General features: G+C 41.8%; 1 protein-coding gene across 9 annotated transcripts in view; it reads left to right on the top strand.

The window, feature by feature from the left end:
- LOC144722068 (transcription factor 12-like) overlaps positions 1 to 23,646 on the top strand; it is a 176,185-nt gene that overhangs the window by 69,543 nt on the left and 82,996 nt on the right. For all 9 annotated transcript variants that reach the window (XM_078600174.1, XM_078600172.1, XM_078600168.1 and 6 more), the window contains exon 5: positions 14,033 to 14,100. In XM_078600174.1, the coding sequence (XP_078456300.1) occupies positions 14,033 to 14,100 (68 nt within the window). The remainder of the gene's footprint in view (positions 1 to 14,032; positions 14,101 to 23,646) is intronic.

A 23,646-nucleotide genomic window follows, 5' to 3' on the forward strand; every position in this document is an offset into this window, starting at 1 on the left:
TTATTTTTTACCATTAACTAATCCCACAGTGTAAACAATTGCGTGCTTAAGTGTGTAGCATATGAAATAAATGTAGGTGTTTAAATTTTTGATACTGCAAATTGTATAGTGTTTTTTCTCAGCTGTTGAGATATGGGGGAAGGGGGTGAAAGAGACATTCATTTGTTTGAGTAGTTTCCATGACAGGTTATAATAAACAAAGTAAGTAAAAATAAATAGTAACATGTTAAATTTAATGTTTATAGATGAACTTCTCTTCAATTCTGGTGATGCTGTGCATCACCACTTTTTCTCATAACTTTTTTTACGTCAATGCAGTCATGTGGAGTTCCAGATGCGGATAGCCAACATTGGGATAGCAGGTTTCGTGAAGAACGAGGAAATATTGTATTTACCGCTTTTGCAATCAACGTGTCTGCCTTGGTGACCAAGGTATCGGTTACCTGCAGTTTCTCGTAAGCCATTAAGGCCAACCAACCTTCATGAGCACGCAGTCTGTTCAGAGCTCTGTTGCTAAGATTGAGCATATTAAAACAGCAGAGGTGCAATGATGCATTGATTCCTCGATCAGTATCGATTCTTAAACTCCGCAATGCTTGCACCAAATTGCGTGTGACAATCATTTCGCGTGGAGTATGTAGTACTCGGTGGGTGCACGTGACCCCTGAAATCACTGGTGTCCGATGAATTCACGACCGTGTCAAAACATACTCTGTAGTAGTCCTAAATCTAATTGCAAGCCTGAATTTCAACAACTCATCGAATCGCGATGGTAGTGAATTGTTAAACCTTTACCTATTTCTCACCTTGTTCTTCATGCCCCCATCTCCTCTATCCTCATGAATACTTTCCCCTGCAAATTGTAAGATATTTTTTTAATTGCTTGAGGTCCGTGACTCCCTACTTCATGTTACTTTTCGCTGACTTCTTATTAGACTTATCCAGCTTGGCGAATTCATCCAATTCTGTGACACTGTGACACGATACACCGATGTCTAAAACTGGTTATAAAACTTCTGCGCTTAGGAATACTACTGCAGGCCCAAATGTGCTTTCAAAATACCATACTGGCTAAAAGCTTAAGTTGCACAGGTAGAATTGGGAAATGCTTCAGAAGTTTGTCCTGATTGTCTTTCTTCTGCAGTCAATCGTCAGTGGTGTCACTTGGATTGCCCTTCCCGATGTTCTATACACTCCCTCCCTCTGCTCCTCCTCATGTTGTTCTCGTTAACCTCCGAGGCTCATTGTTGCCTTCGACACCGTTGATGTCAGACTTTGATATGATGCTGGTGCCTTTGGTAACCTTATCTTCATAAATCACTTTTCGTGGCAGCATTGTCACCTCATGGTGTAACACAAAACACTTGCTAAATTAATCATTAGCATTGCCTTATATTAGAATGTTTACACTCCTAGGTTGATGTTTTACATGCATTGGCCTTCGGCGGCAGGGAGATAACTTTAAGTTGGAGATAACATTTTACACTTGGGACTTTGAGAAAATTTGGGACATAGGAAAAGTTGACAAACATTTTCAATTTGCCTTGCAGTAGTATTTATTATAAGTAGACATTGAACTTCAAACAAGATGTATTTTAAAAGTGAATGCATTTAAATTGAAAATAAAGGCATTTTAATGTTGAACCTCATTGTGTGAATAATAAGTTACCGTATTATTGCCCATTGCTATTTTGAACGCACTTTTAAATATTGACCTCATGTTTCCCTGCAGATAGTCAGTGTATGCTTGGTCTTACCAGTTTAAGACGTTTGTAAAGGTAGAGGAATTTCAAAAGTTTGTTAACATTTAGCATTATTTTTACATGGCTAATCATTGTACTGTTATATTGTTATGAGAGCAACTGTACTGTGCAACCAATGCATTTCAATGAGCTGCATGCAACGCAAGAAAGAATGGGTTTTGCCTCGTGTTGAATAGCCAATTCATGTGTTTTATATGTAAAAGATTATGCATTCATTTGGCCCTGCTGGAGGAACATTGTGCAATTTGAATATAAGGCGAGTTTCCTTTCATTTTCGAGGTTTAATCCCAACCGGGATTATAATAACAGCATCCTCATTATCAGCTGTGATAAATCCACTACTGGATGAAGACCTCCGCCACCTCGAGGCGTTGCCATGTCTCGGTCCTGCGATGTAACGATCCGTCTTGCACCTGCACACGAGTTTTGGAAGTTGATTGAGGATTATACATTTTTTGGCTAACATTTGACGAGCTGAATGCCAATACAAACTGTGAAACTCTCCCTTGTTATTCTTAAGTTAACCAGTTGACATTGTTGGACATCATCGACTAGCTTTTCAGGATATCTAAAAGCGGGAAAGAAACGTTGTTTTCTTGGCTTTGTTTAAACAAAAATTATATTCTCACTGCACAGGCAGTGGAAACGAAGAAAGTAAGAAAATGTAATTTGTATGCAGGGTGACGTGTAGAGAAAGTATGGGGGTGGGGTGCATCTTGGAAGGCTTGTCAAATCTGATGGCCAAAGAGAAAGGCAGTGTTCTGTTATTTCCTAGCTAAAGTGTATAAATGGATGGGTAGGTATGGGTGTGTTTGAAGGAATCGACCACTTAGAGCAAGAGGCACTACCATCTTGCACATTGTTTTGTCATTCAATGGCTTTTATTGCGGTGCTGTGGTTTGTGCAAAAAAAAAACCTTTTTCTTGCCATCGTTGTGTTTGGTGGTTGGCCTTTTACCACTGATTCGTTCTTAATTCAGCATTGAAAGCCACTTCGATGCTGACTGCTCATCTTTGCTGTCCTTTTGATTCTCCCTTTTTATGACCTCTTGTTGTGTTCATGCTCTTTCTTCCCACAAGCATACACGACCAACTAATGTACAAAGAAACATTTAAATAAATACAACATTATAATAAACATTCGGTATCAATTTGTTTCCTCCATGAATTAATATCTACCTGAGTTTGACGCCTATTACTTGGTAAATCTCACAAGCTGTTTTCGCGTTGCGTACGTTTTGTTTAAACGTTCCTTCTGCAACCTGCAATACCGACGTCGCTTTCTGCGGTCATATATACTGGAAAGTCCATTCCTTTGATTGAAATGCGAGCAGTAGTATTGGCATTATTACTTTAAAAAAACCCTCAAGTAATCAGTCGTTGATTAGATTTTAAATGTAACGCTTGGGTTTGATGTGTAATCTTTGCAGCAGTTTGTAGGGTATAGTTTTGAACAACAATTCATATGGTTTGTTTTTGTACACTGGTAACACAAACTTTGAACATTTGCTAAAGGCATTCAATTTGAGTCAGAAAGCATGGAAAATGCCTGCAGTATAGAGGTTAATGCGCACAAAGATACGGCCCTCACTCAGTTTAAAGGGCCTCTGTGAACATCACGCATGTCAAATTTGCGGCTTTATCATCTTAAGACCGTCATGAGTGAGTGTGAGTTCAAGATTGACCTTTCTTGTCTTAGATGTGATATCTTACTATGTGAACCATACCCTGGCTTATACACATTGAGCTCAACTAAAACTCATTTTTTCCCTTTCAGTAGACTGCACTGATAAGTTATCATTATTCATAATGCTGAATTTGTTCATTATTATATAACCTTATAACCCATGTTACCTTTGGTGGTAATAATTTGAAGGGAAATCTGTGCAAACGTTCTTGCATGTTTTTTCTGCCGACAGGTAAAGGCTTAATATATTGTCTCTCTCGATATACGTTCAGGCAAGAGATGGCACAGTTGTTTGTGCACTGTTCTTTGAACCTGACGCCCGAAGTTACATTTCCAGCCATGGCCAATATAAGTAGTGAGTCATGTGTGGTTAGAGTTCGTTAAAAACAATAGCCATGCTGTGGAGAGGTTTCATCCAGTAGTGGATTCAGAAATGGATGTTAATTAATGCACCGGTATAGGATGGAATTTCACTTGAGCACTCTCTAACACTTGTGCAAGCTGCGCATGGCAATAATGAAACAAAAACAAGCTTTGTTCAATTGTGATTGTTCTTAAAACAGTGTGAATGTATTGACTAACATTGCTATTTTAATTACGGACATCTGGCTCTACCTATAGTACTCGTTGCTGCTGTATATCTCTACCAGAAGCTATGTTACTGATGATGAGTATGCCCAACAAAAATAGGTGCATAATGCTTATTTAAAACAAATTGTGCATAAAAATTAAACTCGGCAGCAGAGGTTGGTAATGAATACACATCTCAGTATCGCGATGCGATTACTAATCGCCATTACGGGTATTGGTTTGATGTCGGGTATCGTCAAGTAAACACTCGCGTAGCCCCCCCCCCCCCCCATATGGCTAAAAAAAAAGAATAAATAATTCCCAAAGTTCTTACGGAATATATTTCAGTGGTGAAATACATTTGCAAGAATAGTTTGTTTCCTGCTCCACCTCGCAGCATGGTTTTTTGCAGAGTTTTTTTTTGGGTGTCACGAGCAGCCTGGAGCCAGTATCACGTTGCAATAATAGTCATTCGCGTATTTGAAAATTATGTTTACGCTGGGCAAACCTTGGTGCACAATGGAAAATACTTGAATAATAGCACTTCCACGATGGCGATTCTGCCCACTGTAGTATCCACAGGTGTCGTATATCTTTCAGTTATCGCGTGTGCACCCCGTTCAGCCAATCGGGTGTGACTGTTGTTTATTGCATTTTGAAAGGCAAATAGTATTGTGTCGCGTAAGACTAAATAATGCATATATTGTTGAGTTTTAGAAAAGAAACCCTTCGTGGTGAAGAATATTGTTGGGAAAGTTGAATGACTGCGAATGGGCCTTGCGGAATTCTGGAGTAAAAGCAACCGTAGTGCACATTTAACTAGATAACAAATAGTCTGCATTCGGGGAATACAAGTGCTTTACATTCACACAAGATGGAATTAGTGGTATTGTTCGCACGAAGTACTCTGCATCAGTATTGTTAATGCATTTTCATTCAGGCAAAAAAAACGAATAATACTTTTCTACAGCAAGACGATCGGCAAAGTACATCTTGGTTTTCTTCACCAGCTAAACGAAAATAACATGAATGTTTTTGTTATCTCAGTAAAGAAAATAGATACTAACATGTAAAAAATCAGCACAAAGCAGGCTAAAATACAGTTTTGTCTTAGCAAAGTGAGAGTGCGTGCGTGTCTGTGTTAGGAATGACATGACATAGATGTTGCTCGTGCGCTCCTGCATGTGAAATGTAAGTTGCCGGTTGAGCAACAGTGCCATATGGCCCAGTACGGCACATTAAACCTGCCAGGGATAATGGATTGCGGGGCCAGGGGCAGAGATTTTGCCCTCCGTCTCACAATCACTCATTGCGGGCGCCTCCTTTGGCGCAGCCCGGGAGAAGAAAAAAACCCCGTTGGGCCAGGCCTTGGTGCTTGGACTGGGGGTGGGGGGCACGTGGAGGGAGTGTCTGGTGTCAAGGGGCAGGGAAGTTGCTTAGTGTCGGCTCATTCTTATTTATTTTTCGTGTAGCTTTCCCCCCCCAGCTTTCAAAAATAAATTATTATTAAATATTGCTGCATATTTAAAATGCCTGTGTTGCTTTTAGAAATCCCCAGTCTACTTTTTGGTAATAGCCATCGTTTTATTTTTCTTCAATTATGCCGGTTCACCAATGGGACTCTTTTTTTTCCCCATTTGCCTTTTTGTTTATTAAATATCTTTTCCTCTTTACAGATTAATTTTTTCGTCAGAGATTTTTGCTCTGTCTTCAGATGAAGTGGGGAAGTAGGTATTTGCTGCATTGCTGCCCATTTTCTTTTTAACTAAGGTTGAAATTATTCCTGCATTAGCTCTTGTTCCAGTCTGTCCATCCGTAAGTATGTATGTAGCAGAGCATCACAGTAATTCTAAAAAGATTATCTATGGTAAATAAAATGTGGTTATAAAGTTGTTGCTATGCGGGACTTACCCTGAAGTCGGGGCAAATGTGAATGAGTTACCCAAAATCCAGCGTGAAAATGAAAATCCTCGCCCAACATTACCATACGACATCTTTACAAGTGTTGCCATCTCACGATATTACGTTCCACGTGTGACATTTTGTGAGCTGCTCGACACCTAACACTTCATCATCGTGAGCCGTGATCAGTCCGCTGCTGGATGAAGGCCCGCCACTGTCTCTCTATGTCCCGCGATGTCACCTTGCACCTGCGCACCAGCTCATTCTCAGCGCCTCCATCTCCATGGATGCCATCTCGGATGTGTTCCCTCCCGTGCTGCCACTTGTCATTGTCTATCGTCGGCCATCATCCTTCCCTGCAACAATGTCCTCCTGCCCTGCCCTGCCCAAGCCCATTTGCGTTTCTTAGCAGTGAAAGCGATTTCTCTAACTGAAGTGTTTTAAAATGATGCTCCTCTTTCCGTCTCTCAGTATAACTCCAAGCACAAACCTAAACATCCTTTATGCACCGTATGGTGTTTGTTTGAATTTATTTATTTTTCCATGCTTACCATCCACGTCATAGCAGGTAGTGTATGCATTAATTTAAACAAATACTTCTGAGGTCAAACATTTTTGGTAAGCATGGATATGTGTGCCTTTTTTCAGTTCATATGTAGATTGACTTACATGTTGCGTTTGCTTTGAAGAGGAATTTTGGTTGTCTGCCCCACAACTCGGTCCCTACTGCCCCCCCCCCCACCAATACTGTCCCTGTCCAACACTACTGTTCATGCAATATTACTGTTCCCCTCCTGCCAATACCGTCCCAACCCACCACTACCGACTATCCCCGCTCACCAATGCCAACTATCCCTGCCCACCGTTATTGTCCCCACCCACCAACTCCTGTCCCTGTTCATCGCTCCCTCCTGTCACCACCCACCATTATTGATCCCGCCCACCACTACAACGACACCTCCCACCACCACCCAAACAAGCCAACCACGGTGGGGAAGGGGTGGGCCCTAAACAAGTGAGAATAGGGCCTTAAATAAGAAGGGGCACAGCCTGAAAAGGAAAATAAGGTGGGGGAGTAGCACTTAGATTAGTACGGGTGTGGGGCCTAAAGAGGAAGGTGTCGGAGCCGAGAGATGTTGAACTTCCCCGTTGATTTAAGGTGATACAGAAGCAATTGGGTGTGCCACGGCAAGATGTTAACAACCTCACCTGGTATACAGGAGGTCGTGGGTTCGATCCCGACCCTGACGCCTCCTGTATATTTGGAGTTTGCTTGTCTCTTTCTCTCTCTCCCTGTGGTTGCGTGGATTTTTCTTTGGGTCTTCCGGTTTTCTCCTCCACGCTTAGAATCAAACAGGCGTTTAGAGTATTTGGCTGCTATAAATGTCCACGTGATAAGCCACTTTGGGCTATCATTTGTGGCCATGTCGCTTCTGAAAAAGAGCTATATAGCTCTGGGCTTTTCCTGGTAAAATTTAAAATAGCTCATTAAATCAAAAGACGTGCAGCAGGCAGAACACCTTTAGTGCTGTAAATGCGGCTGCAGGCCAACTAGCTTTAAGGCATTGTCTTAAAATACGCATACCCTCGCTTGCAATACGTACTTCAACATCGTTTTAAACCCATTGCCAATGTTTCTTTAAAAATAAACTGTTGTCCTTCATAGAAGAGACACTATTTGGTTATTTAATAGTAATATCAATAATTCAATAACAGCACAATTTCAGCTTGCATAGCAAGAAAATATCATATCAAGAAGCCATAGAAAAACGAAATGTACAACTTGTTAAACTCATGCTGGATTAAATGCATTTTAGTCACAGCGGTTGTTTGACCATACTGCCCCATGCTGATCAGTGCAGGTTGGTCAAGAGGATTTTTCAGTATGAAGAACATTGTTTTATAAAATTACTTATGAGATGGTATCTCCGTGGATCAATTCCATGTTGTGGATTTGGGCTCTGCATACCTATCAACCCCTTATCAGTGCCTACCTTATTACAGACCAATTTAGACCTTATTGGTCACCCTGTGCCCTTAAAATTCTCAACTTTCATCCTACAAAGTCCATCACAAGGTAGAAACAAACAAATAGACCAAACATGTTTTTCCCGGTATTGAAACGGCTGTATTCCGTATGGACCTGAACTCAATTTCCCCTGTACACGAATTCGGGTAAACCGTATGGTTTGACAGGTAGGTATGACTGGCATCAGCAATAGCGCAAACTCATGTGCGGGGAGGAGCATTTAAATCAGTCTGCTCATTAAAAATGTGCTGAGCGATGAGAACACTGACCAACCAATTCAATTATAATTAAATGGCTTTCGAGGATAATAGGTATCTAATATACTGGTTTTAATATAAGGCGCAGTCATCATGCATTTAAGCCGCGTGTGTGTCTGACATCTGCCTAGCATGTGGGCACCTGCTGCATGTGTGCATGCGTACCTGCATGCATGTAATAGGCATGTTGAATGTGCTTTTGTGTGTGTAAGCCTTGGGGTTAAAATCGCATGCAAAATAAAACAAGCTTGGCATTTGCCTAGAGACTTGATGGTGGTAACATGGGCTGCTGAAGAGGATATGTGTGGAAATATAATGAGGTACACATGGCGTAAAAATGTCAGTGATAAAATCGTGGTAATTTATTTTAACAAGTCAAAGAGTTTGCCAAAACACTGCTGAGCATGCATACTTTCCAGTGCATGAAAGAAATCTATTCTCCTGTTTTAATTTAACATTTTACCGGTTTGTTTTTCTCTATATTAAATACAACAAGAAAATAATGCAAAAAAATCCAACTTCAGTTTATTAATTACGTTTAAAAAAAACGTTGCCAAGTTTTTTCATGGGCAGTCAAAACATTTTGCAAGTTATATGTATGGAATAAAATGGTAAAACAATATCTCTGGAATGTTCGGATTGTTTCACAGGCTTATTTTTATTTGATAATCATGAGAGAAAATAAGTGCGATCTCGGGGCTCACTATTTTATATAGTTGTGCAGTCACATCGCGGATGTCACTGTAATGCCGGCTCTAGAGAGGCACGGCGTGCGATGGATGTATTGACATCACGTGCACCACGTATATGTGGGTGCAGTACAGGCCCTAGAGGGGTTTGGTGAGCACTGATTAACAGTGCTGGAGGGCACCACGCTCTGCGTGCAGTGCCGACCCCTACAGGATAGGGTGTGAGAGTGCCGGCCATGGAAATGGGGTTGCTCAGGGCCATGGCACTCTGGTTGACCCCGAAGGACACGTGACTAGTAAAGTCGACACAGGGCCCCCAAGTGGGGGCTAGGCGTGGTCACGTGTCAGGGCCCAGATCCTGCTCGAGGGTTCTCGAAGGTGCTCGTGGCTAAGGGTGGAGCCAGCCACTCCACGGAGGATATAAGCCGGGCCCTCGAGAGAGACCGGCTGCTGCTGTTATCCTGAAGAATCTACGTTCGAGAAGAGTCACCAACACGTGGACCTGGACCCAAGCTGGGGGTTCTGTCCGTTGTAGCTACTCCCAGTGTAATTAGTGTCGTTTGCCTGGTGGTCCACCACCACAGGTTGTTATGTGGTGAAGGGGCAGTTACCCCTTTGTGTTGGTATCAATAAATGTGTTGCCTGCAAAGAGTACGTCTGCGACACAGTTGAACTCACTACAGTTGTATACAATGTAAACATGTTTTTGTGTCGTGCAGAGTTATGTACAATTAATATCACTTCTCAAAGCCGCCTTCAATCGCCACATGCGCGTACATTGTTTGTTATGTTGACCACATCCGGCTGTGCTATTAAAGGTCATATTTTGATCTTGGGGAAATGTGTAAAGATACTTTTCCTGGAAAAGTGGACAAGACATCGCTGCATATAATATCTTACGAGCTTATGTTTATATTAGATGTAATAACATACTGCAGAATTGGGGATGAAGAGAATTCAACAATATATTATAAGCTCACAAATAAAAGCCTTGTGCATTGAATTTTGGATGTCTGAGTGCCAGCAATCCGAACGTGTTCACATGTACTTATGTAGCCTACATGTGATTGTGCCAGTGATGATCACAAAGGAACAGCAGGCACGTACCAAATCTAAATTCTTTTGCTCTATATATATGCAAAGTTTTCAAGTGGACCACACCAGACTTGAAACCGGTACACCGCCAAATTTGACAACCTTTATGATTTTCTTTGGTGCATGTCCTGCCTTGTGAATCAAAAATTCGATTTTTTTGTTGTTACACCTTTCCACCTTTACTCAACAAGCATTTTATCGCTACTTGGCGGAGAAAATATAGGAAATGTGGCAAAGCATAACAGGAAGCAGGTGCAATCCTTAGCTGTAGCTCTAGGCTAAAGAAGCTTTTATTTTGGCCGGATGGATTGTATGCAGTCTCAAGGATTTTATGACCCATTCCTTATGTGCACGATAGGTTTGTAAAAAATATAGATTTTTGTTTTGACTTGTAAGAGTTTTGTTCCTGTATATTGTCATAGCATGGAAAGAGTTGCTGTTTTGCTGCTTGGTGTTGTGGAGTTTTTGTTTATAGTGGACAGATGTTTTTGGTTTTCATCACAAACAGTGATGTAGTATTTATTGTCACGTTTGCGATGTGTATGGTACGTAATTTCAGTGAACGTTTTTCTCTCTTGTAACAATGTGCATGCAACGTTATTTTTGAAAGTGGGTTGTAGCTCTCCAAAAATCGGTTAAGGGGTTGCTGGTTAAAAAGAAGAGTCAAATCTCTTGCTTTGTTTTAAATAATGTTAGGTTCTATTCACTTGTATAAGATAAATACGTTTATTAGCATATGTAATTATTGCAGAGTTAAACGGACCTCGAATAAACATTGCTACTCATTAGGCAACATCATTTTCTTTCATTCGAATCTTATTTCTACAGTAACTTATAATTGATCAGTGGCGCTGCCTCCTAAAACGGCATTTTATAGAGCCTAGGCACTTGATGGCAATGACATTTTAAACACATTTGCACACCTCATGAGTAGCATTAGGTTGCATGATCACATTGTTTATATTATGCTAAATATAAATTTACATTACTTTACAAATGTTTGTTGCATAGATTTATTATATTTTCTCCAGAGCAACCATTCTACTATGAAACCCATGCCCGCACACACCACCACGTTTTCAGTTCATAAGGTGTGCTTATTTATTTAGCTGCAGAGGGCAGCGTGAACGAGGAACACGAGATATGTTAGGTGAAGGAATGGCTCATCGTGTGATTCATTTTCCAGGCAGTACCACCGCCTGTAGTTCCCCGTAAATTTTGATGACTGGTTGGAATTAGAATTCTTTAAGTGTGGCTGTTGCCTGGGGGCCGGAAGGTAGCGTTTGGGGCGAAACAGGCTCATATGTTTCCCATTTGCCAAACTGCACTTGTTATTTGACCTATTGCCCATTTTGGCCCCTGTCTGAAATTACCCCTTCTACAGGTGCTTTCGTATTCATCACTCACTTGCAACCGGGAGGCGGGGGGGGATGTTGCTAGCTTGTTTGTTTTAGAATGCAATCCAATGACTTGGGCTTTTGCTTAATTGCTTGTGGGTCAAAATAGGTGCTTTTTAATGACACTTCTCGAACAGTCGAGCCATGCCTCAAAGAGGACGTTTGTTACGATGTATACAGTCGGGCTGCATTTTATTGTGTTTTTTTCAGGGTTGTATTTTTCGTGATCGGACCAGTCTTTGCATAGAATTGGATTTGGTCCGTTGGGGATCAGATCGTATACTCATTGGATGTCGGATTTGTTTGATTAAATAATTGCTGGAATTAAAATACGAGTCAAGGGTGACCTCGGTATATCATTTGTCAGTGGCTGTTAAAATGAGTACCATTGTGGCATCAGCAGTGGTTTTCTATGCATAAACTCCGCCTGCATTGGGAATCGGCAATGTCCACCACAGAGCTCCGTGTAGATAAATGTGGCCGTATATTTTTTTGAACATGGAAACTATTTTCCTTCTATCTAATGAGGAAGAACTTTTAACAATACATTTTGAAGTTATACTTGAAGATGATAACATGATTGATGACATTGAATATACAAATAGTGTTGGTTTTATTGATAGCGCATCTCTACTGTTATTGTTACAGACTAAACCAATTTGCATTTTCCGTGTGGCACTTCCTCCAAACTCCGAGTCCCTGCCCTTGCATCTCATCCCCCCCTCCTCCTGCCTCTCATTTCCTCTTCCCCCCTAGCCCACTAACCTCATCTACACCATCCTCAAACTACATATTCCAAAATGATAACAAATGTAGTTTTGCTCTGTAATTGCAAGTGGGGTGTTTGAAAACAAAAGGTGGGCGATAAAGCATGCCACAAGCACACATTTGATTTGTAATTATTTATTTTGATTGGAACTTTTGCATCGATGTGCGATTTGACACTGGAAAGTCAGGGTTAGCCACACAAGCCCACAGTGGATCAATGTGTTTGTTGTGAATTGGGAGTTTCATTAACTCTTGTTTTCTTCCCCAGTGAGAGAATTTTGTCATGGAATGTGTGCTACATTCATTGATTACACAGATATCGCAGAAATGCAAGCAGCATTTTCTATACAATGCCTGCAGGCACATGCTGCATAGTTGCATAATATTCAATCTGCTGTGTATCGGCTCTTGAGACGGGGCTGTCCGTTCCTTCTCTGCCCTGGCATTGTGAAGTCCATTCTTGCTCATTTCTGGCTGATAACTCAATTTCATCTCAAGGGTCGCGTGCCACTAACTCCGAGGCTTCTGTGTTGTGTTCTATTAGATCTTGCTTTGACATGGAATGAATTCTATTTGTACAAGTGGGAGCACACATGTAAAGAAGAATAGAATATATAATTTAGTGGATGGCCCGAATAAAGGCTTGATTTTCGAAAAGAATGGATTTGTTTTTACACCACTACAGGGCATGGGAGTTGATGTTGAAAACCAGATACACAGGAACCTTCGAATATACCGATACACAATGGATGTGAACAATGACCGTAATTAACATCGGCGTTGTTGAAGGTTAATCTACTGTCTGGTATATGAGATGTTGCACTCAACAGATTTTCAACATGTTGCCTTAGTCAGGTCTAACGTTGATCGCAAAGACTTGATGATGTTTCCATCCCCCACCTCCTCTGATACTCCGAGGTAGTTATATCCGGTTTGCATAGTTATATCCATTGGTAGTAAAATGACCATTTGACCTGGGTTTCAACTCTTTGATCTTGGGAGCAAGGATGAATACTGACTACACCAGTTCAGTCAAGTACAGGTGCATACACGTGTAGGCATAATGATTTCTTGAAATACAAAGCTTGTCTGCTCAGAACATTGGATAAAAGTGGGGTGATCTTGGTTTATGACTTAAAAGCATGCAACCAGCAGGCAATGGTGATTATTCATCTGAGTATTTTCTAGGCCATTTAACATTTTAAAACGAAGACGTATACTTTCTGTTTTTTTGTATTGAAAATCAGTAAACATTAATGTTTTCCTTGTGGTGGAAAATTGACAGCATTTAAGAGCATTGGACTTGAAAGCATGTCGTTGCGTGTTGTTTTTAAGCAAGAGACTCTAAAACGAACCTTTTACAATTTCATAGAATCCTTCCATTTTTATTGTTACATTCACAGTGATGTTTAAATTGTTCCATTATATATAAAAAATATGTATAAACTCCAAAAAGAAACATTGGCAACACATTGGTGACTGCTTATGAACTGTGCAGTGTGTTTGTAAACGTTTATCTTACAGAGAACAGCAGGTGCTATGAGAAAGCTGTTTTTAGTGCTGTATTACCATCAGTGCAATGCAATGCCGAATCTGTATCATAATGACAGATGAGAATGTGAAAGGCAGTGAAGTAAAACTTATACGGCTGACGCGTGTTGTGGGTTTACTCTCCAACACACCGATGTGCTGTACTAGTCACGAATTAGACAAACCTTACTTATTGGCCACGTCGGGTGGTGGCGGATTTAACGACACACATTTACGCGATCTAACCCTCAAAACCTCTTGTGGAAAATATTGGTCGTGAAAGCCGACGTGTTACGCTAACGCGTATGGTATTTGTTTCTCCCTCCCCTTATTTTTGCATCCATAGGTAAGGCATCAGAGCGAGGACATTATTCGTCATACAGCAGAGATCCTTCGATGCCCAGTTGCCATCAGGTACTCTTGAATATGCCTCATTCACTGTCATGAAATCCTGCAATGCTTGTGTTTCCTTTGCTTCACGGTTTAACCGACTGGCATGAAGATAAAACTCTCACAAATCAATACGTTATTTTTTTTTTCAAAGCCATGAGGATTTGTCATCTGGCTGTCTTTGGTGTTACGTGTGCGAATGTATTGCCTTGTCTTCTGTTCTGAATAGATGGCAACCGCTTCAGATTTGTTTTTTACAGAATTCCTGGTTGTGCAATGGGAGATGCCATTGCTCTTTCTCTGGTTATTTACTTTGGTATCGGTCTGCATAACTTAAGATGCACAGCACTGCTGTTATTTGGCCATTTTCCGATTCGAGTTGTGATATAGTTACAGGTGTGTGCATTTTAAACGAGTAGTAAATATTCGTGAGTGAAATACAAACAAGATTTAGCATTTTCACATGTTAGTTAACTTTGCAACAAAAACACGTACAACGTAATTAGTTTTGAATAATGCATCCATCATTAACCACTTCAGCTGACCATTTTGGCAATTTTTGTCTGTCACCTGTTTGAGAGCCTTTTTGTGTGCTGCTGCTGCTGGTGGTGGTGGTGATGATGTGGTGGTGATGTGGTGATGTGGTGGCTTGGGGGTTAGCACAGGGATAACATGGCAGGGAGAAAGGAGAACAACACAGCGGCATAGCCAGCGACTAGCAACGGGGGGTCCCAGCATCAACAATCAACCCTTGGGACATCTGGGGAAGTCGGGACCATCGGACCCATTTCATCAACAAGTCCCACGGGCAGCCACGGCAGAAGCGAGGAGTTCCAGGACAGCCACGGCTACAAACGAGGCCTGGGAGAGAGATTGGCAGCGGTGCCGTTGAGAAGCGAGTAATGTGGGCGCTGAGGTCAGTTATGGGTCAGGAGGTGGTACGGTGATTAGGGTAAGGGAAGAGGGAAAAGAACAAAAACGACATTGTACGGCGAGAAGAAAAATACAACTGGAGCGGCAGGGGAGGCAGAGGCGATGACCAGGCATAGTTTGGGTTGGGTAGCGGCAACTTAATTGCTGCAAAGGTAACTTACATCATCATCGTGCAGGGATGATGATGATGATGATGGTCAAGAATAGTAATGGAGAGGCAGCAAAGGAATTCAACGCATCCCAGGGGTATATCCAACAGGGAGGTGGAATGATGAATCAGGTCCATATGCTTGGTAGATTATTACATCGCAGGGTCATGAGAGATGGCGAGGGCTTGGGAAGGCCTTCATCCATCAGTGCAATTATCATGGTTAATGATAATCTATGTTTATCGATAGATTCATAAGGCACATAATGCATGTGGTTAATATGCCTAAGTTATGCGTAAAAAAATTACGTGCCAAAAAAAAATCTTACGTTGAGAAACAATACATGTAATAGATCACATCTTAATATTTAAAGAATTTAGATTTTTAAACACAATTTCACGTGTATGTGCACGTTGACACTGGAAAACTATTTTCTTAAATGAGTACATAGGTTAAATATATCCAAAATGTGAACTGTCATGTGTGATTTAACTGGACATTTTTTTACAGGCAGTATATGGGTTTCCTTTTATATATCCTTGATAAGTGGTTTTAACATAAAAGCCGTGTCTTCAGAACGAAACCAGCTATTAAAATGTCCTTAAGCATCTTCTCATTTAATTCTGTTTAGCTTCCAGCTGCATACCTTGCAGCCCTTTAAGCCAATCCTCAGACAATTCTCAGAGATGGTGGGGGGGGGGGGTTACGGTTGTGGCTGAAAAATAACGTGTTTGTTTATTATATTTTTTATATGATACTGAATCGTTTGTCAAGGTGACATTATAAGCACGTTTTAGCGTGTTGATATCCTTGCTGTTAAATGGTGGGAACATTTGACACTTAGAATTTTGCTTCTTTGATGTCGAATATCTCTACGAGAAGGATTTGTTAAACATGCAATGGCTGAGCTCAGTAATCTGGCTGGCAAGACTGGAGAGTTTGAGAAAAAAAAAACCAAAGTTGTTCATTTATATCCAGTGTGCCGTGTGATATGAGAATACAAATTAAACACAAAAACATCGAGTGAAGCACCTGCATATGCAATGGTGGCTCAGGCATGCTGAGAAGGCATCGCTATAATGATATTTGGATAATTTGGTGATGTGGAGTTGCTTAATATTCAAATTATCATTGTTTATTTTTTGAAACAGCAAAACGACAGATTGAAAAACAGTCATATTCCCTCTATCTTATACGTTATTTTGCGTGTCGACCGTGGTACACGGGGAATGAATGAAACTCCCCACAATTAGCCAAATGAGCCACCACTGGTATTTTCCAGAGTACACACATCCATTCTGGCCAATGCAGCTAATTGAACGACAACTTTCTGAACAAATTGACTTGAAATGTGCCAACCACAAGTGACCTGGGGCCTTCCTAAAAAAACGTGAAATCGTTTTGTTGCATTAATTTGGGTAGAACAGTGTTCTATTCAGTGAAAGCATACACGTCGATAATTTACTATGTCTCTTACGTCATATTTATTATTTAAGCTTTCATTAGCTTTCTGTTTTAACTCGGGAGTTTCTCAAATTTCAGTTCTCATGACCCACCACCACAGTGTTATTTTTCTTGAATCCATTGCCTCATTGTTGGTCATGAGAACTGGTTTGAAAAGCTGTAGTTTTTACCCATTGCAACCATGGCTTCAGTTAACTGTTTGCAACCCATGATGGCAAACATTTAAACTCATACGCTGTGTCTACAAAAAACAACCCCCCCCCCCCGCATATAGCCTAAATAGACTGTTGGGGCAAGTGCTGTTTGCGAGCAGCACCTATGAAGGCCGGCACAGCACATGAGGGTGGTGGGTGAGCATCACCACCATACCCGGCTGCCTTTGTTACCTTAATGGCGATGTTTACGCACCGCACCAGGTACACATTTGAGGCCGAGTCGACCTTGGGGAGGCCCATGACCGGTTCAAATAATCGTCACTGGTGTTGGCCTCGAGCGAGAATCGAACTCAAGTTGCCGGGTTCGTCGTGTAGTGCACTAACTATTGCGTTACCGCTCCCCATACTAATCACACACACACGTGGTATGCAGATATTTTCTTTAGCTAATTAACTTTCATGATGGTATGGTAATAAAAAAGCAAATCGTTCAATTTTACAAATATTACTTTTAATTTGAAAAACACAATTTTTCATAAATGTTTTGGATAATCAGCGATGTGTAGCAACATTACAAAACGAATAAGATAGCCACGTAAGTTATGAATATTTATGGGGGAGGAAAAAAATATGTAAAACAAGGAAATGTAATGCAGGTAAATCCCGATGTTTGACGAGGACTCCTGCTGCGTCGAGTAAATCCATTACCAAATAATCAACGCGCTCCATTATGCCCTGCTGCATTTTTAAGGCACACACACACACGCAAAATAGCGTGGCATTGGGCCTTATAGCCCAGAGTCTCAGCCGAGCCATTGTGTATCTCGAGTGTTTGTGGCTGTACGGCTTCGAGGGGTTATGGCAATGGCTGAAATAATTAACTTAAAAAAAATTGTGCTACATTCCTTCGTTGTCTCCCTGCTCACGGTCTTCTACTAAGAAGGCCTTAGGGCTGTGTATCGATACACTGGACACCACAGCCTGGTGTCGAACACCTAACATAATCTGTGAGATCACCAGGGAGTGGTTTATTACTGGTGTTGTGTGTGATGTGCACTCCTGAGTGCAGGGTATAATAGCTGTACACCATATCTTTTGTGGGAAATCGAACCGCGCAAATGAAGTAATTAAATGAACAGATACATTCCCAGACTTGACCTCTGGTGTCTGTGATCTTGGTACATGGCCCGGTATCTCTTAAAAGATGAGAAGGCTCTTTAGCTTTGGTGACGGAGTGGGTTGCCCCTTAAATTACCCACCCATTCATCCATCTGCATGGGGGTGTGTGTGTGTGCAGTGGGGAGCGGTAGCGCTGCGCTACCAGTCCGGCAACCCGAGTTCGATTCCCGCTCACGGTCAACATCAGTGACGATTATCTGAACCGGTCATGGGCCTCTTCTAGGTCGACTCAGCCTCAAATTAGTACCTGGTGCGGTGTGGAAACATCACCACTGGGGAGACAAAGGCGGCCGGGCGTGGTGTTGGCCACCCACCCCCTCGTGTGCCGTGCCGACCTTCATAGGTGCTCACACACAGCACTTGCCCCAACAGTCTGTTCAGACTATACGGGGGATCTTTGTCTTTGCTGTACATTTGTGTGGGGTTTCAGCTTCCGCTAGCAACACAATGGCTCCCTTTTTATTTTACGCACGTAGTGGGGAAATGACAGTGCATGCTAGGCATCCCTATGGGGCTGCTAAAAGTGTGGCTTAATTTACGAAGTTCTTATGAGCAGAATATGTGCGTTGTGCTTGTCAATGAACGTATTCCACCTTTGGCTCATGGAAGGGTAGGTTAGTAAGCATTTTTAGCTGCTTAATTGACAGTTTGTCTCAAAAATTGTCATCGCACGTGGGAAATCTGTCTATTTAATTGTTGTAATTGCCACGTGGTTCATTACTGTATTGATCATTAACTGTAGATTGAGCATATAGACATTGGAGTTAATATATTACTAAAGAGCATTTTTGTCTCGCAAAGATGTATTTGAAACTTCAAAGAAGTTTCAAATACATGTGTTCTTAACGAGTATAGTCCTTGCAGGTACTTGCTTGGTGGTGTAGTGATAAAAGTGAGGAGAGAGTTTAAATACTTTTTAGATATGTAAGCGGATGTGATCGTGGCACTGCAGGTTATAGTCAAATTCAAGTCCGAATGGGTTGAAACGTGATGATCAACGCATTTAGAGAACCGCAAATACAATTTTTCCTCAGACTCTAATTGGTTATCCTACAATAGCCTCGGATACCATTTTATAATATAATTTCATAGATGTGGTTTTAACGTAAGGTTAACACAATTATTTTTCATTCTCATCCTTATGTTATGAGACACCCATCATTTGTGTGTTATACATTAATGTGTATAGGTAATGTAATATAATTGAATACCACAGAGGAATTCCTATGATTTTTAGATATGGCATTAATCTCCAGACTTCGAAATGGCACCTTTGCAAAAGTGGTCAATGCAGGAAGAATTTCACATTACATAATCATACTGCAACGCAGAAATAGCATTAGCAAAGCTACGATTTGGCACCATTGCAAACACCCTGCGCTCGTGTGTTCGTGAATGTTGCACTCCACCGTCCAACGTAAGCCCTCATTTTTAGCCCAAAACCCAACTTAGCGCATCACGAAACCAGCACAGCATCATATCTAAGCCAATAAATATGCCGCTGTGTGGCATATGTTACTGGTGTGGACGTCGTGGGCAATTATGGACTCGAAGGAGGGCTTTTTGGCGTCGCAGACCTGATGGCATTGTTTGTCTACAGTATGCCCGCTGCCAGCAGCAGCTGCAGAAATAACATCGCTCGTAATTGCCGCGCACGTTCTCCGTGACCACCGCAGCAATTACGTCGGGAAACTCGCTCTCAAGGTGTTCTGTCACTGCGGGCTTTTTTTGCCGAGCTTCTCAAGATTTAAGGCCTTTAATGCGTCCGTTAATTGACCATTGCTGCCAACGTCCTTGCTCAGTCACCGCGCAGGAAATCTCCCAATTGTGTTTGTTTTGCGTGCGCTTTGGACGTCACCGAGTGGGAAGTGGGGAGGGAGGGAGGGCGCCAAAATGCCTTTGGAAACTGATGCTCTTTCCTGGCTTTCAGGGGTCCCAGACAGAGGGACAACAAATCTGGTCCATGGCAGCTGTTGCTTTGTTTTTGCTTGTTTACTTTTTTTTGCCAAACGAATGCAAATTAGTCTGATAATTTAATACCTTATGATAACACGTTAAATTCCTTATTCAAATTGTCTCTCTTTGGAACACGCAGGGTATAATTCTATTACTTTAGTGAAGTTGACTATTGGACTGTACAGTCTCAAATCGGTTATCACGCTAAAACCCACCAGCCTGTATTTTCTCCTTTTTTTACATTTAAATAAGCCACAAAGATTAACACTGCCAGTAAAAATAGAAAAGTACCATTAAATGATAATGTATAATTAATGTTTGTTACAAAGCAGTTTACGGTACCATGTAACTAATTTTATGGCAGCCACTTTATGGAAATCATCCAAGGCATGCAGGCAATGGGATATGAAAATTCTACATTTATCCAAGCAGGTTTTTAAAAGCATCTTTGCACAGTTTGCCCTAAACCTTCAATAATCCAAGCTTGCACCGTCACTGATTACGAGTGCATAAGGGATTCCCTGTTAGTGTGTGCACATGACTGAAGTATACTCACAGGTGTCACCTGAGCCTCTGCAATCTTAGCCTCTCGACGACTGCATTGGAGATAAATTGGAGGCGCATGTATACACGTGTAAACAGAATGATTCCCTATTAAGCCTGGCAAGGCTGACATGGGGATAGAGGGCGGCTTTCGTGTCGATCAGCGGCACGCAATTTGCATGAGCAGGGCCCTCGTAGGAGCCGTAGACGCTGTTGGGAGAGACCGTGGCTGCCCGGTGAAGGGCCTGCCGGGAGCCCAGGCACATTGCTGACATCATAAATCACCAAAGAGGCGGTGCATGTGACGAACATTCGCAGCACGTCTGCGCGAAGTCGTCGACAAAAATGCTCTGGCTATACGAGAAGCGAGCTCGCAGCCAGAGTATGTGTGCTGATCTGTAATTCAAGCCAGCGATTGATGAGAAAACCGTTATTTGCCTAAAATGGCGCCATTGCTTCATATTCCCCGCTTGGCGGCCATTTCTGGAAGTTTACATCAAGCCGACTGATTAATCGCAGCAGTAAGCACATTTTCTCCATGGTTGCGGTTTGTTGTGGTGTTTGAAGTTTTTTTACTTATTTGTTTTTTTCCCCCTTCATAAAATGCGCCAATGCCTGTTCATTAGCGGGTAGAGCAGATGTCTTTCTTTGTAATGCGGCCAAGTTTCTCCATATTATCGTAGGCACAATTTATAATGTAAGCACTGAAAGTAAAAAAAAACTTTCTTTTCAGCTGTGCATTTTATTTAACTGTTAATCATTTAGTTTTTACACGTGCGGTTAGGTCTGCATTTTGTTATTTAACTTAAAAGAATTAACCCTCCATTGAAAGTGTGCGAGTTACATTTTTTACCTTGTGGAAATATTTGTTTTCAAAAAATGATGATGAGCCTGTTGTTAATTATAAGGACATAGCGTTTGATATGAACGTCCTCATTTTATTGTTAGAAATGTGGTGTAGTTAACAATTTAATGTGGTTTGACATGAAAGCTATCAGGTGCTCGTGACAACCTCTTGAAATAGCAAATGGATGTTTTCTACATTAGCATAATTTGTTGAATCCACACAAGGTACCACATTCAGTTGTCACTTGTCAATTAGTGTATAGTAGTGTATGTACAATACCAATCCTTTCAACAGAAATATTGTCAGGCTTCAGATGTATAAAATCTAAATTTGCTCGAATATCCTTTTCCTACATTCTTTCATTCACATTGCATTATTTATCATTTTTTTCGTTTCATGTTGAAAATTGCTGGCAATATGAAATTGAAATTGGTTGCCATAAATGAGTATTGCATTATATACATAAATATAACTTGTGCATTTAATTGTGCTCTTTTATATAATAAGTGTTAAATTGCACAAGGTGTCACGTGGCTGTATGTCCTAAGAAGATGCATTGGAACCTTAATAAAGATGATACTGCGAGGAAAACTATAAGGGAAGAGGAAGAAAACAGATCAGTTGGTGGAATAATGAGCAGTTACATGTGTAGTGGTGATACGCGCTGGGTGTATATGTCGTGTGCCAGCGCGTATGTACGGGTGTGTGTGTGGTGACGCGCGCTGACGGGGAGGAGCAGGCGTCAGTGCGCGGGTGGGGGTAGTGCTGCTGATTGGCTGTGTGCCGGTGACGCGCCCAGAGGGAGTGATCGGGTAGCAGCGCGGTGTGATTGGTCGGAGAGTGGAAACACGCGCTGAGCGGAACCGGATCGTGGGGATAGCGCGTGGGGATTGGGTAACGGAGGAGCGGTGCCGACGTTGAGGTCCGCATCCGCTCCGTCTCCCGGGAAGAAGGGGTATATAAGGTGATGCACAGAGGAGCAAGGGGCAGAAGTGGAACCATCTAAGAATGAAGACGAAGGTGTAGAGATAGAGCCCGGAGAGGAGAGTAATGGAGAGTAGAAGAGAGTAAGGTATAGTGTGTAGCCAGCGAGAGAGAAAGGTCTACACGAGCTGAGTAATGTGTAGTGTGTAGCCAGCGAGATAGAACGGTCTACACGAGCTGAGTAATGTATAGTGTGTAGCCAGCGAGATAGAACGGTCTACACGAGCTGAGTAATGTGTAGTGTGTAGCCAGAGAGAGAGAACGGTCTGCACGAGCCGAGTATGCATACGGTGTAGCCAGCGAGAGAGAACGGTCTGCACGAGCCGAGTATGCATACGGTGTAGCCAGCGCGAGAGAGGCAAAGTCTACACGAGGCGAGAGAGGAGAGTGTAGCAGAGGCGCAGAGTCTACACGAGGCGAGAGAGGAGTGTAGCCGAGGCGCGGAGTCTACACGAGGCACAGAGAGCCGGCAGCACAGAATCCTGAGTCAAGAGAAGTGCGGTGTGAAGAAGAGAGGCCACGCGTTGTATTGTTACAAGTCAAGATTTAATAAAAGAAGTGTGTTCCCGTCAAGGAGTTTCCTGCCGTCATTTTCCAATACTTCACATGTATGAATGTTGAACTTTTTTCGCACTATACGAAGCCAACCATGTCAATCCGAGGTGCGAATGAGACTCCATGAGACACTAAATAGATAAAATTGCAACCCTTTTATATTTCATCACTCATCACAATACGACTGCAATTCCGCATTAGACCCTGTCATGCACAACAAGAAACGTTTAGATTATTGTACAAACTAAAAATTGCAAATTTATATCACCAACTGAGCCAGGTCCTTGAACACTGCTCATCGCTAAATATTTGTTTGTTGCGATGTTTTTTTTAGCAAGTAGTTGCACAGTGGAAAGGGTCGCCTTCCGCTTTTTTAATTAGCAGGCTCGGACTGAGCGAGTGATGGAATTGACCACACAAGTAAACTCGAACGCAAGCCTTGTGATCGCTGAAAATACCCTCACTTATATGTTTAAACAAAATTAATTTCCGTGTGTCTAGCTCGAGTTTATTTCAGCCGACTGAAAGATGAAGTCCCTGGTGGAGTTTCCAATCGTCAACATTACTTGCGTTGATTCTTAATCCTTGTTTTTTTTAAGTGAGGTTTTATTTTATTGTACACACAGGCACAGTGTCCAATGATGTTGCGCCCCCCCCCCCCCCCTTGAGCAGTGTTGCTGACATTATTGCTAGATTTTTTTTTTGTCTTTCTCCCTCTTTTTCATTCATAAAGAGAAGGAGACTCCTCCTGCCCTATGGTGTTCACTGCCAGTCTTGTGCTCCATGAGGGGATTTAAAACGCAGT

Source organism: Lampetra planeri, chromosome 13 (genome assembly GCF_965212315.1).
Source record: "Lampetra planeri chromosome 13, kcLamPlan1.2.h2, whole genome shotgun sequence".
In the NCBI taxonomy this organism is placed as follows: domain Eukaryota; kingdom Metazoa; phylum Chordata; class Hyperoartia; order Petromyzontiformes; family Petromyzontidae; genus Lampetra; species Lampetra planeri.